Below are 15,123 nucleotides of genomic sequence, written 5' to 3'. Positions count from 1 at the left end.
AAAACACCTTATACCTGCTATAAAAACTTTAAACTAATGTTGTCTAAGGACTATGGGTGGCAAAGTAAGCCCAAACCCATTTGCCCACCCAAACCCACCCACTCTAATTGAACCCAAACCCACCCAATTATTAGTTATGTTAAATGGGTATCAACCCAATTAAACCCAGTGATTATAGGGTTTTAACTAAAAACCCATTGAGCCCTATTTAACCAAAAAAAAATATATCCAAATTCAATCCAGCCCTTTCCATAACATTTAAAAAAAGAAGAATAAGAAGCCCTTAGACGTTTCATTTTCCTTCTTTTTCTTGGCCTCCAAACACTTCTCTCTCTCACTTGCTCTCTCTCTCTCTCTCTCAAAGAACAATGAGCACAACAAACACAGCATTGAGACCACCGAGTCTCGCTTCTTAGGAACCATATCCGCCTTCTCCATTCGAAACCACCACAACGCTATGGAGGAGAGGGCGGCAGAGGAGAACGAAGTGGTGGAGAAGGATGGGGAGAGGAAGGCGGAGAGAATGGGGTCGGAGGTTATGGAGTCGAGTGCTCACCTCGCCGATCTCGCCTAACCAGTGTCGATCTCGCCTACCTACCTCGCATATCTCGCCTGCCCAGCGCCGATCTCTCTTCTCCCTTTCATTTTTTTTCTTCCTCCACTCCTCACCAATCTCGCCTGAGTTTTTTCTTTCTTTCACCAATCTCGCCTAAGTTTTTCTTTTGTGGCTGTGGGTTGATTTTCTTGGCTTGGGTTGTTGTGGGTTTTATTTTTGTGGTTATCGGTTGGCTTTGAGATTGGAATTTTTGGCTTTGATTAGTTTTTTTTTTTTTTTTTGGTGTTAATAATTAGAGGTCTTAGGCTGTGTTTGGTTGCTGAGAAAACGAAGGAAAATCACAGTTTTTATTCGTTTAGGGACAAACCCATGAATCCTATTTGGGTTCTTAGCTAAATTCAACTATTGATTTTTCTGAAGAAGAAAAAAAGAATCCTAATCTTTTGATTTTGCTGAAGAAGAAAAATAACTTTTAGATCCAAGAAAAGTTTTTTCTCTATTTTTTTCTTTTTCCCGGGAAAGTAGAGTGGAGACTAGAGAGAGTGGAAAAAAGAATCCAAGATAGTGTTAGGGTTTTCACTTTAATGGCATTTTGGTAATTTTGATAATTGGGTAATTGGGTGAGTTGAGGTTTACCCATAATAATTGGGTTGGGTTGAATTTGGGTAATTAGGTTGGGTTGAATTTGGGTTAGAAGCAATTATTTAAATGGGTTTTAATGGGTAAATGGATTTTATATACCCAACCCAATTATGCCCACCTCAAACCCACCCATTTGACACCCCTACTTAGGACTGTTATTTATAAGTTTGTAACATAGAAACTCTAGGATTTTTAAAAAAAAAAAAATTATAAGGAATGCTCATTTATATTAAATTGTGAAGAAAAGATTACAACAAAACTCAAAATTCAATTTGGGTTTATTGTCTTCTTTGAGGGTGTTTCTATCTCTAGCTCTTTCACCCAAATAGAACCCAATGGTTGAAAGCCTAAAGGCTTGTGTTCTTTGTCTTCTTCCTTACATATATTTTTTGCATGAACTGAGAAATTTATTTGCGAGATATAGTAGAAGTGAAGTGAAATTTTCAAAGCCAAACAACAACCTAGAACCCACATAATCACCAAATCTGCCACAATGTGACCTACCAAAAGCGAGATCCAAACCTCTAGTAACCAAACTCTAGAGCTGATCTATTTCCCAAACCCCCAATTTGCTACTTCACCACCATGGCCACCATTTCAACATCAAACCAAGTTGATCCAACCACAGGTCCCACTTTCCAAAATACTATCTAAACCCTATATAATTGCCTTCTGCCACTACATAGGTTTGGGAGGCATGAAACGAAGATAATGGATCACAATCACATCTTAAGTGAAGGGAATTTTTTTTGGATTAAAAAAAATAATTGAAAAACATACTGGCATATATTAGTTGAAATAGACAAGGGTTGCTTTGCTAGATGTATGGGCAGTGCCTTTTCTTATTTACAGGTAATATTTCTTAACAACAAGGTTCTCCAATTTTTTTTTCGTTAAAGGTTAGTGTGTTATGTTGAAATTAGTTGTTCCATTGAAGTTCTTTAGAAAAAAGTAAAACAATTTTTACTAATATCACATTTTGATGTTGTTTTCATTGGTTTTGTTATGTTGTTTTATGTTTAAATGGAAAAAGTGATGAGGCGAGTTATGGAATCCTAATGGTGTAAATCTCATATAGGCAAAGTGACATTTTTCAAACTACAAGTAAACAAAGTCATTTCGGACCAAACCACAATTAGGTTTACTACAATTACCCCTAAATTATAATTTATATAATCTTGCAAAATATTGGCAAAATTCTTGAACTTTTATTATTATTTATTATTGTTTAATGTTTCCGTGGTTAGCACCATTTACAAGCTAGTTTCTCCTAATAAAGAAAAACATATTATACCACTGAATTGCAAGAATCTTAATGGGACTTAATTCAATTTAATTTGGAATGTACTAATATGACTAGGAGTGTCATAAGGTTAACTCTACCAAATAAACACTAAAATAGCATTGAACTCATATGGTCGTGTGTGGATTTGTTCATTTTTTGAAACTAGCTTTATGACACTCCTAGTTTTATAGCGTGATGGTCACTCTACAAGTATAAGTAGGAGTATTCACCAAATTGTACAAACCGCAAAAATTGCACCAAAACTGCTCGCAAAATGGCATAACCACACCGCATCACAAGTAATAGTGCACTGCACCACATGGTGTAGTATGGTTTGCGGTTTTATAATAAGACAACTGCACAAACCGCACCGCGTTGCACCCTTTCTATATATTAATATATTTATTTATTTTTAATATTAAATATATTATTAATAGTTTAATAACCCTATTTTTCAAAAAAAAAAAAGTTTGATAACCCTAGTAAATATTGACTAGGAAAACTAGCCTAAAATAAAGAAAAACTGGCTCAATAGTTTAAAAGTTTGCTCAAAATAAAGGGAAAAATTAGTTTTGGACTGGGTAGGAAAAACCCAAAAATTGGAAAATATATCGATTTCAAACTGTTCAAACTGCATCTTATACACCATATCGCACATGTGACCACAAAAATGAGGTGCTTTGCAGTTATAGTTTTGGCTAAACTCTAAACCGCACTGCATATGTGATCACAAAAATAAGGTGCGGTGCAGTTATAGTTTTGGTTAAACCGCACTGCAAAGTGTGGTGCTAAAAATTTCCCAAAACCGCACTACAAACACCCCTCTGTAGAAGTGCTTGCGAAGTGTGAGCGGAGTAAGGGCCGGAGTTTAAATCTCCAAAAAGGAGCTTCACATACATATACATTTAGATTAGATTAGAGTAGAATTTCTATTTTGTATTAACAAAAAAAGTAATTAAAAATGTGTAATATTAGTGGAAAAACATGTATATCTCAAATTGTGATGAATGAAAAATTATGACACTAAACTAAAAAAGAAAACCACATTGCTTGTGTGAAATGTGTGTAATAAGGCTAGTTAACGTTATGAAGTTGAAGCAAAATTAAAAACATACATTTATTAAAAAGTAAGCAGCTGGGTAGATCCTAAATGTTGATTTCAAATTTTTTTGTTTGTTTATTTGTTTTTTTTATTTCCAATTAATAAATAAAAATTTTAATTATGTCAATCATACACCTACTTTATTCTAATTTAAATCTATATAGTAGCTCCAGAAGCGATTAATTTTTTACTCAAAAACCCCCCAAAAGTGAATTGTGTCTAAAACCCCAAAGCAAACGGCGCCAGACGCCCCCCCAACACCAACACCACCCCCCCCCCCCCCCCCCCCCCCGGATTCCAGAATCCATTTTCTTCTGTTAAAAGAAATGGCTACCTCTTCTTCTTCTTCTTCTTCTTCAACCCACCACTGCATTAAAGTCTTATAATTTCCAGGAATACCAATGTCTGTCTTCAAAACCCTCCTTAAGCCCCAAAAAAATCCTCTCTACTTTTCACTCAAATCTCTTCCAATTTCCTCACGCTTTTACAGTTCAACCACCTCCACCACAACGCCTTCTTCACCCCAAGAAAACAAGAAACCAATAGATGTTATTTTCAAAGAAGCTGTTGGGTTATGCAAAAAAGCAGAAGGGAATTGCGAAGGTGAAAACACAAATGAGTTGAAGAGCAGATTGAGGGAACTGGAGAGAGAGGTGATAGAGTTGAGAGCGAATTCAAATGTGAAAAGGAAGGAATTGAAGAAAAGTAAGAGTTTATATGCAGTGTTTACGAATCAACCTGGATACGGTGAGAGGACAAGGGAACAAGTGCCAGAAGTTTATAATGAGCTCTCGCCAGATATGGAATTGTTTGTGAATCATTTGTACAAGGAAGGGTATTTCAACAATGCCAATTTCTTGCGAGGGAATAAGTTGGAATTCGGTTGTTTCCAGAGTCGCTATGGCCGGGATTTTATTAAGTTTGCGGCTGAGAAGTTTTCCCTGGACCATCAAGAAATTGCAAAGTAAGATGGTTTTTTGTTTTTGCTTTATGCATTTTCTTGCTTTTATTTGTTTATATTATATAGGTTGTCTTTGATTTTTGCTGTATATGGTTTTTGAGAATATAATGGAAAATAAGAAGAAGAATGTGAAGTTCTGTATCTTATATAGAGGTCTTCGCTTTACCAATGAGCTTTGGCTCTAAAATGTAAAAACACCCCTTTTCCTTATAATATAGGCATATCAAGGTAATTGGTGAAGTCATGGGTTCAAGACCCACTAGGTGTGTAACTTACCCGATAAAAAAAAAAGGTTCTTTAGAATTTTTAGCTTAAGAAGATCCTTTTTTAAAACTGAAGCCTGAAATATATGTCTGTCTGTGTGTTGTCAAAACTAATGGTGTAGTTTAGCTCCAACATGCCAAAAGGAAAAGCAATATATGAAGTGCTTTTGAGTTTATTGGATGTTGTATGTGCAAATCTTGTGGTGAATTAATCCCTTATGCTGTGATGTGGCCAACGAGTGTAGTCTGTAGTTTTCACTTTATTTGGCGTGCACCAAGTGATGCCTTGAAGGGTGATAGATGCATTTGCATAATTTGGTGAGAGACAGGAATAGTCATACCTTCGGTAATACATCACACTCCAAGAACTCTCTGAAAGACATTTTCTTAAGTCCCTTATATGGTTGGATAGGGGCCATGAAATTTGCTTTGTGATTCTAGTTCAGATTTCATAGCTTTGTAAATTTTTAGTCTATAATTTGATGTTAGAATGTATTGCAGTTGTCCTTTGTATGTATTTTTTCTTTGAATGGAAATTTTAATTATAAAAAACATAAAGCTTAAACAGTAAAAGAACAAGTAACTTGTTAAGCTTTACGTTTTTCATAATTAAAATTTTAGATTATGGTTTCAGTTTATTTATGGTTTGAAGGTTAATTTGGGGAAATCTAAATTGGTCCCAGTTGGTGACGTGCCAGGGGTTGAGGCCTTGGTTGGTATTTTGAGGTGTAAGGTAACCCAACCAACTACTTATGACATGCCTGGGTCTTCCTTTAGGCTCCATTTTTAAAGTGAAAGCCATTTGGAATGGTGTTCTTGAGAAAATCGAGAGGCACTTTTCTAGATGGAAGAGGATTTCCCTCTCTAAAGGGGGTCTCCTTACATTGATAAAGAGCACTCTGTCTAACCTACCCATTTCCCTCTCTAAAGGAGTGTCTGAATTTGATGTGTTTGTTTGTGTGTTTGAGACTTTGAGTGGTTGTGGTTAAAAGTTAAAAAATATCTAAAGAGATAGGCTTAGGTGTATGGTAGCACACCATACTATTAGTTTTTATATATTAGATCAATGGCTTATATCAAAAATATTTAGATCTAATGGTTAAGAATCAAATCAGGACTTTTAAAAAAAAAAAAAAATGAAAAGCTCAAAAAAGCGCGCTTTGCGCTTAATAAAAAATCTCAAAAAAGCGCGCTTTTGAGAGGGAGCTTCGCTTTAGAGGAAAAAAGCCCCAAGGGCTCTGCGCTTTGCACTTAAGTGCGCTTTTAACAACACTGCCCCTGAAGGTTTTTTTGGAAGCTCCTGGAGTTTGAGACAAGGTGATCCTTTATCCCCTCTCCATTTCCATTTGATTATGGAGGTCTTAAGCAGGATTCTGGGGAAGACTGAGGAGAGTGGTTTGATTCACGGTTTTCATGTGGGAACAGTGAACTCTATTGGTGTGTGCATCTCTCATTTGTTGTTTGCAGATGACCCTATCTTATTTTGCTTTTGCTAGGGAGCAGTTATTGTCCGTTAGGTTGGCCTTGTCGTGTTTTCAAGCTTTTACAAGTTTGAAGGTGAATGGGGGGAAAAGTGAGATTGTCCCTATTGGGGAGGTGAGTAATATGGCTGGTTTGGCTAATATCCTTAGATGCAAGGTGGGTACTTTGCCTATGAAATACTTGGGGATGCCACTAGGTACTTCTTTTAAGACAGCCTTTATTGGGAATCCCATTTTGGAGAAAAAATTATTGGGGTGGAAACACCTCCATTTATCAAATGGTGGTAGGCTAACTTTATTGAAGAGTACTCTTTGTAGTCTTCCAACTTAGTTCTTATCATTGTTTACTATTCCTAAAGCTGTGGCTGCTAGGTTGGAAAGAATTCAGAGAAATTTTTTATGGGGATCTTCTGAGGGGCGTTTCAAATATCCTTTGGTGGCTTGGGACAAAGTTTGCTCACCTATTGAAATGGGCAGATTGGGGATAAGAAATGTGGTGTTCTTTAATCAAGCTTTATTAAGGAAGTGGCTGTGGAGGTTCAGACATGAAGTTACTCATCTTTAACGGAGGGTTATTTCCTCTAAATATGGGGAGGGTAAAGGGGGTTGGAGTGCTAAAGTTTGTAGGAGGGCTCATGGTTGTGGTTTGAGGCGTAGTATCAACAAAGGATGGGAGAGCGTTTCTAAGTATTTCTCTTTTGTAGTGGGTGATGGTATCCGAATCCTCTTCTGGCATGATAGATGGGTTGGGGCTGATCCCCTTAAAATCTTTTATACTAAGTTATATGTGATTTCAGCTAATAAGGATTCTTGTATCTCTAAGGTGTTGTGTCATCAGGAGGGGGGAAATGTTAGAACCTGGAACCTGAGATTTTATAGGGAATTCCAAGAATAGGAGTTAGTTGCATCTTTCTCTCTACTTGCTTTTATTCAAGTTCATCTTCCATAGGGAGTAGGCCCCAACACTCTATGTTGGGGCCTTAGAGGAAATGGTAAGTTTGATGCTTGTTCTTTTTATAACGAGTTACGAAAGGCTCCTAACTGTATTTTCCCTTGTAAGGGCATTTGGAAAGCAAAGGTTCCCAAAAGGGTGGCTTTTTTCTTGTGGACGGCTGCTCTTGACCACATTCTTACTTTGGATAATCTCATGCTTAGGGGTCGCCCTTTGGCAAATTAGTGTTGCATGTGCCGCTATAGTTGGGAATCTATGGATCATCTCCTTATTCATTGTCCTGTAGTATACTCTTTATGGGTCCTTTTGCTTCAGGCTTTCGGTATTCAGTGGGTCTTGCCTGGCTTTGTGGACGGGTTATTATTTTGTTGGAGTTATTGGCTTGGGAAACATAATTCAGATATTTGGAATTTAATTCTAGGTTGTTTGATGTGGACTATTTGGTTGGAATATAATTGTTGTTTCTTTGAAGATTCTTAGAAGACGTTGGTTGAGTTAAAAGACTTGTGCCAGCGTAGACTTTTTGATTGGTCTCGGTGTTGGGATTTTACAGATTGCTCTTCTCTTCTACAGTTTTTTCCTTCTCTTAGACTAGGCTCCTGATTTCTTCTCTTTTGTTTACTATTTATGCTTTCCAGTGTTCATCATCATGAACGCCCTGTATGTTTCTTTCTTATTTCATTAATAATAGTTCTCATATTACCTATCAAAAAAAAAGTTCCACCTGTTTAATCGAAGGAGTGTTTGTGCACCTCTTCAATATGGAGGTTCAGGCATATGGGATTTGGTCATATGTAGTAAGACTTTGTTAGGGAAGTGGCTATGGAGGTATGCATTGGAAAAGGATGCCTTGTGGAGAAGGGTGGTGGATACCAAGTATGGCAGCATGTGGGGCCATATGGAGTGTGCCTTTGGAAGAGTATCAAGAAGGGGTGGACACTTTTCATCGATTTGTTAGCTTTAAGGTGGGGGATGATTCTTCTGTTAGGTTCTAGCACGATCAATCATCAATGGTGTGAGGGACTATCTTTGAAAGATAGTTTTCTAGAACTCTATGGTATTGCTCGTAATCAGGGTGCTTCAGTAGTAGAGCTCCTATCTTTTGCAGGGGAAATTTACCACTGGAATGTAAGTTTTATTAGATCAGTGTAAGATTGGGAATTAGAGTTAGTTGCCTCCTAATGGACATGATTTATTCAACTTCAACGAGACAGACTGTGTTGGAAACCTTCTTCATGGGAGATCTTTGAAGTAAATCCTATTATAAGGTGCTGCATTCTACAACTTAGCTGTCCTTTCCTTGGAAGTCTTTGTGGAAACCCAAAGTTCCAACCCATGTTAGCTTTTTTCTTTGGACTATGGCGTTGGGAAAGATTTTAATTGTTAATAATTTGCGAAGGTGCTGAATTGTTGTGATTGATTGGTGTTGCATGTGTAAGAGGGATGAGGAGACTCCTGATCACTTACTTTTACATTGCCCTATTGCTAGAGTGTTGTGGCATATGATGCTCTCACTCTTCAGGGTTCATTGGCTTATGCCCAGTGGTGTTAAGGAGCTTCTTGTTACTTGGATGGGAAAATTCAGCAGGCATAAGTATGCAGTGATTTGGAGTATGATCCCTCATTGATTTATGTGGGTCTTTGGGGGGAGAGCAATGCTCAGACCTTTGAAGGGAGTGAGAGATTGATTTCGGAATTGAAGCTTTCCCTATTCTAGACTTTGTTTGAGAGGACCAATGCTATTTGGAAGCTTTTACCTTTACTTGTTTGCCTGACTTGCTTGATAGTTGTACTTCCATGCATTTTAGTTGTCTCTTTGATGGGTACTGCCTCCGTGCTTTGTTTCATTGCACTATCTCTCTTTTGAACGAAGCATTATTACTTATACAAAAATACGGGTAAATTTTAGTAACTTACCCTGAAGTTTAGAGTAATGCCAACCAGGTCAAAGAAATTTCAAAACCGACCAACTTGGTCCCTAAATACTGTTAGGCCCGATAGTCATTCTGACCCCTCTTCTCTCTTCTCTCTCTCCTGTCCCTCTCTCTCTTCTATCTCTCTGTGTGCCAAACCCAGCCAAACCATACCAAATCAATGAGACCACCACCTCATCACCATTGTTACAACGCCCACCACCACAAACAAATCTTACACACACCCACTGATTTAGGGACATAAACACAGAGCATGCATAACATTTACATGAGCTGCACATCCAAACCCATTTTAAAATCAACCCCAAAATCCCATTTTCCAAACCCTAAACCCAGGATCCTCGAAATCAAAAACACCTAGTATTTTACAAACCCAAGTCAAAATCACTACTTTCTATATACACACTTTTTTTTTTAAAACATATTTAATATATTTTTCATTATTTATCAAAAAAAAAAAAAAATCACTAAACCCGTACAACGAATAGAAAACCCAATCCCTAACTTAACCAAAACAAAAACCAATCACAAAACCAAACAAAAAAGGTGGTTTGGCCATAAAAAGGAAGAAAATAAATGAGAAGAAATAAGAGAATAAGAGAGAAATAAAGAGAAGGCAGCGGCCAGCAGAGTGGTAGTGCCATTGAGCTCAACTGCCATCGTGGTGGCGTGGGCTTCATGGAGCTCGGCCATGGCTGAGCTTGAGAGAGAGAGAAACAAGAGAATCCCTTCCAACAAGGTGAATCCTGGAACCTAATGTTGTTCCTTAATACCTATGACTAGGATGTTGGTATTTTTTCTTTTCTTTAGATGTCTACCTTGTCTTCACTGTGTAATGGTAGATTTTGCACTCATTTTTTTTGGATTTTTTTCTTTTCCAAATTGTTATAACTTATCAGAATAACTTATTGTTTTAACCAGCACTATAATAGCCGATATGTTAGAGCTTATTACATGTGATGTGCTTTAAGAAGAGGAACCTTAGCATCCCTGAATATTTGCAATATGTACCTGTATGCTAGTGAGGGAGTAGCCACCATTTTTTCTAATTGCTTGGTTGTTATTATGAATTTCCAGAGACATTTCTGAATATGTAGATGAGCTAGTATGTCCCACCCATTCCGGCTCAGATTTGCTACCATTATGGTTTCTGATTCTGCCCTCCAACTATGGTTGTTATCAATTTTCCTATGCTTGCAGTGATATATTTTGTATGGTTATTAGAGAGAGAGAGAGAGAGATATTCTGGGATTAAGTTCTTTAAAAAAGAAACCTATCTCTTATGTGTAGAGATCAGGGTCTGGTACTTTTTTGGATTCTTCCATTCAATTGGAAGTGAAACCAATCGCTCATGCTTTATGGAGTGAAGTCTTTTTGATGTTTGGAATGCATTGGATGATGCTAAGGATAGTTGTTTCTCTTCTTTTTGCATGGAGGAATATTTTGGGGATACACACTCTTCTTCTGTTTGGAATATGGTGCCAACCTGTATGATGTGGCTAATTTGGAGGGAAGGAAATACCCGCACTATTGAGGATGTTGAGAGATCTATTGATCTTTTGAAGTCTTTGCTATTTGGGACTTTGTTTAAGTGGTCTCGTATTTGGGGTTCTATGCAATGTATTTCCGTTTTTGATTTCCTTCAAGCTACTTCTGTTTCTCTTTGATTTGTTTGTAATTGTTTCAAGTACAGTTTGTTTATCATCATAAACAAGATTTTTTTTAAAAAGAAAAATGAAACTTTTACCTATCCCCAAAAAAAAAAAAGAAAGAGAAAATAATTAAAAAGAAGAAGAAGAAGGTTATTTGAAGGAGTATTCCATCTCTTAGGGTACATTTGGTACACTGAATGTGGATTACAACAGGAATGGTAATCTTTATTATTAGGAATAAAAGGTGTTGTAATGGAATAACTAAACATATTCATTAGTTTGGTTGTGAGTTGTAATATTAGAATAAAACTTATGATCTATTTTAGGAAATATCTCATTCATACAAATATATTTCTTAAAAAATAATATATTTTAAATTTTAGAGAGATAAGTTATTTTTTGATGATTTTTTATTTCCATAATTGTTAGGTGGATATGAAAAGTTTATTTATTTGGAAATATATTAATGTTAGAAATTATTACATCTACTAAGAAATAACTATTACAACCCTTTTAGAGAGGAATGGTTATTCCTCATTTTTAAAGAATAGTTATTTATAAGGAATGACTATTCCCTGTAATAAAAACATAACCAAACTATTGAATAGCTAAACCATAGGAATAACTATTACATTACAGTGCCTATTACAATCTACCAAACGTGCCTTACTTGTAGAGATTTGAGTCAGGTTCTTGTTTGAATTTTTCCATACAATTGTCTCTAGAACATTGCCCATTGTTGAATTTTGTTTTCGTTTCAGTTGGGGCTTGTGTTATCTCCATGAAATCAATATGAGTGTCGTTTTTAGGGGAAGATGGGCCCAAGCTTAAATCTTATGGTTTGTTTGGATTGAGGGGGAGGAAGGTGTAGTAGAGTGGAGTAAAGTAGATTTAGCCTAAAATTAGCCTATTTTCAGGCAATTTTACTCTACTCCATTCCATTCCCCTTCCTTCTTCCCTCTATCCAAATGGGCCCTTATAAATGTGTTCTTTGTGTTCACTTCAAAGGAGGTAAGCTTCCTACATTATTTGATTTTTTTTTTTTGTCCCCTCCCATTGCCCCATGAGAAGGTAGTCTTGCACTGTTTGTGGTTGAGCATCAAAACCTCTTCTTGGCTTAGTTTTTAGGAATTATTATCAAATTTATAGCTTGCTGAACAGTGTATGAAACTTTTTCTTCCTAAAAGTGGGCTTTTGCTGCTCATAAAAGGGGATGGAGCAACGGTGAAGAAGTTTAGATGATAGCTCTATTATTGTTCGATACCAAAAGGTTTAATTTTGAAATAGAGAATTTAGGTCAGCTAAACTACAGCCTTTTGCTGCCTTTTGTTATCCTTAATGTAGGTATGATCATCTCCGAAAGCTTTGGTGGTCAAGAGTTTTAGGACTTCATTAAGTGTTCATCTTCTTTAATTGATTACAGCAGAAAACTGAGGCTTTGAATTTCTTCAGCAGATCCACTTACAAGAACATGCTCATAGCAATGACATAATAGTGTAGTGTTGCTTTGCAATCTGGTTCTGTTGCCTACTTCCATGATTTTCTACTAGTCTGGTGAAACTGCTGAGTGAGAAAAACTCGACTATAAATCATACACATTGGTTTTTGGTATAGCTTGTTTGCAGAAATTCTGTATAGAGTATGAGATATTGATAGAGATAGTAAATTACCTCACCTTAAAAATTCCGAGTCGCAGCATGAAGATAATTTATGCTGTATTTATACTTGGTACTTGGAGAAACCACTTTAAACTGACAATACAATTGAGCATATTAGTTAAGTGTTCTAGTTCTTGGAATGAACCCTATTCCTGAGATAAATTACAGTGGCTGAGCCAATCTATAGTTTGATGGCTGTGTCTGGTATTTAAAGGCCTAATTTGAATCAACAGTCCTTGATTGCTCAACTTGGTCAGTCACTCTATGCGTTGCTAATCTCTAAATAAATATGTGAACTTGGTTGATGAGAATCCCTACAGCATATTAGAACATAGATAGGCATACTTTGGAAATTGGTAAATGACTATGAGGTACTAGTTGATCAAATGTTGCTAGCTCATTCTAATGTTGTTTGAGGTGATGGTTGGTAATTTTTTTCACCATTTTTGTTTTAGTTGGTAATCTTTTCTTGTATCCATCCAAAGTGATTTGTACTGTTTAATTTACGCAATCAAGGAGCTCAAGTGTAGTTGAAGAAGCTAAATTTGTCTGTTATTCTGCTAGACGACTCCTCATTGTCATTATAAGATACTGCTATTGCAAGGATATGGCTAATTAACTACATGTATAGGAGGGTACTATGCATGATCAAAATTAATTTTATGGGGGGAGTATGCTCATTGCATGTAATAATTTAATTCTGAAAATCAAATTGAATAATCTAGAATCAAATTTGATTAGGATCTCACAGGCTTTTAGCGATAAAACCCTTGTCATATTGTTTGTTCAGAATGCTCACATTTTTTATTGATGAACTATGCTTTCACTGACTGGTTGGTTGAGCGTCTTCTTTCTCAACCTTAGGGATAGGCTTTCCAGTTCTTTATTTTGTACTTACCATAATGACAATGTGTATTGGTTTTGAAGAATGAGGTTTTTCTTTAAACTAGTTTGGAAGAATCTCTTCCAACATATTATGTAGCGATCAAATGATCGACCATGTGTATTGTAGTTCCATAACTCATTATGTGATTTCAACAAGTTACATGACTATTAAATCAGCCATATGATTAAAAATACACGTTGGATGATTGTTTTAATTGCTATGTAGTGTATTAGTTGAACTTTCCTCCAAATTAATTTGGAGAAGAAAAGGTCTGTCAACTTTTTAAATTATCTAGTTCAATTTTTATTTTTTAAAAGGTTGATACAAATTATTCAAGTTCCTATTAATAACAATAAAACCCAGCATCTTGGTAAACTTGAATTTTGGATTCACAGATGGTTATCAGCAAGTGACTTGAAAAAGGTTGCCCTCTTTGGTTGCCCTTCACTTACAAAAAAGAATGTTTTTGCTGCTAAAAGACTGAGAAAGTTTTTTGAGATTCAAGAAAACACTGTAAGCTAATTTCTCATGACTCTTTTACCTTCTTTTATTTCACCTCAGTATTCAATGTAAAATTTATAATGTTATTTTGTTCTTCAAATTTTCTGTTCATCCTTAGATTTGTAGTAAATGCGTTCTAAAACAGTCGTGCAAGTTTGTGAATCAGAGTGTGTGGAAAGGTGACACCAAGAACTTAAACTTAGCTGTTGTGATGAGGGTTATCATTTTGTATGCTTTGGAGTTGGTGCGACCAGAGCTGGGAATGCCCAATGAAATACAGGTTTCTGTCAGTAGATTGCTGAAGGAGGTTTTGAAACTAAGCCAAACTATGTCATGAAATGAGAACATACTTGCAGGATCTGCATGTCTTTCCGGGTAACGGAGGCTTAAATCACACTCTAATTGCGTTCCTCCCATTTATCATATGAATTCTACACACTTCCTCCCCCATTGTTTTTACAGGGCCAATAATTATTTATCATACGAATTCTACACACTTCCTCCTCCATTGTATTTACAGGGCTAATAATTATAAGAATAGAATCAATGTGAGTAAACCTTCTCCTGGGGATCAAGAAATTATCATGGCAGCGTGCACTAATCAGAAATTCATTTTTCAGATGAGGGTAATTCTTCGGTACCCTTTTTTGTACCCACTATTAGGCAATCTTGATGCAGGAGGCAATGGGAAGACATATTGATTATATTTTATTTGATTTTCTGTATCAAGAGCAATTTTGTAATTTCATAATATTTTGGAATAGGCTGTGCTAACAGTCCATTAGATCTTCTTTTGGGTATTATTTTAAGTTTGGTTATTTAGTTGGGCTTAGTAGTAAAAGCCTAAGTTCAAGTCCAAGTCTTATTTGGGTTTTAAGAAATCCTAGTTTGACTAGGATTATGTATTAGTCTTCTATTTAAAGAGTTGTAGTACTTTCTATTGAGTTGATTATTAATGAATGTTTTCAGAATTTAAGAGCTATGCTTTCTTTTATGGTTTGTGTGATGCAACCTTCTCCGAGGTGTGATGCCAAGGAATCCTAGGTTAGTTGTGATTCTTAGAATATACCGATTTTATTTAATTTTACTATTTACATCACCGTTCATAGCTACTCAAATCTTGATTTTTACCTTTGTTTTTATTTCAAAAACCTCCTAATCTTTGTCCCCTTTGGAAACCCTATAACCCCCATTATTTTCTAGCCTACTCCCTACCAAAACATAACCCTAATTTTTCAAAACCCTATACT

The 15,123-nt window shown here is 36.1% G+C and overlaps 1 protein-coding gene across 1 annotated transcript; it reads left to right on the top strand.

Moving 5' to 3' along the window:
- Positions 1-3,874: 3,874 nt before the first annotated feature.
- LOC115957564 lies at positions 3,875-14,851 on the top strand. The gene is made up of 3 exons (XM_031075843.1): positions 3,875-4,549; positions 13,768-13,885; positions 13,992-14,851. Exons 1-3 carry the CDS (start codon positions 3,987-3,989, stop codon positions 14,208-14,210), a joined length of 900 nt encoding a protein of 299 aa, XP_030931703.1. The 5' UTR covers positions 3,875-3,986; the 3' UTR covers positions 14,211-14,851.
- The last annotated feature ends 272 nt before the right edge of the window (positions 14,852-15,123 follow it).

This window comes from Quercus lobata, chromosome 8 (assembly GCF_001633185.2).
Source record: "Quercus lobata isolate SW786 chromosome 8, ValleyOak3.0 Primary Assembly, whole genome shotgun sequence".
Taxonomy (NCBI): Eukaryota; Viridiplantae; Streptophyta; class Magnoliopsida; order Fagales; family Fagaceae; genus Quercus; species Quercus lobata.
Note: the sequence above shows the minus strand (reverse complement) of the source record. Positions and strands in the feature narration are given on the sequence as shown.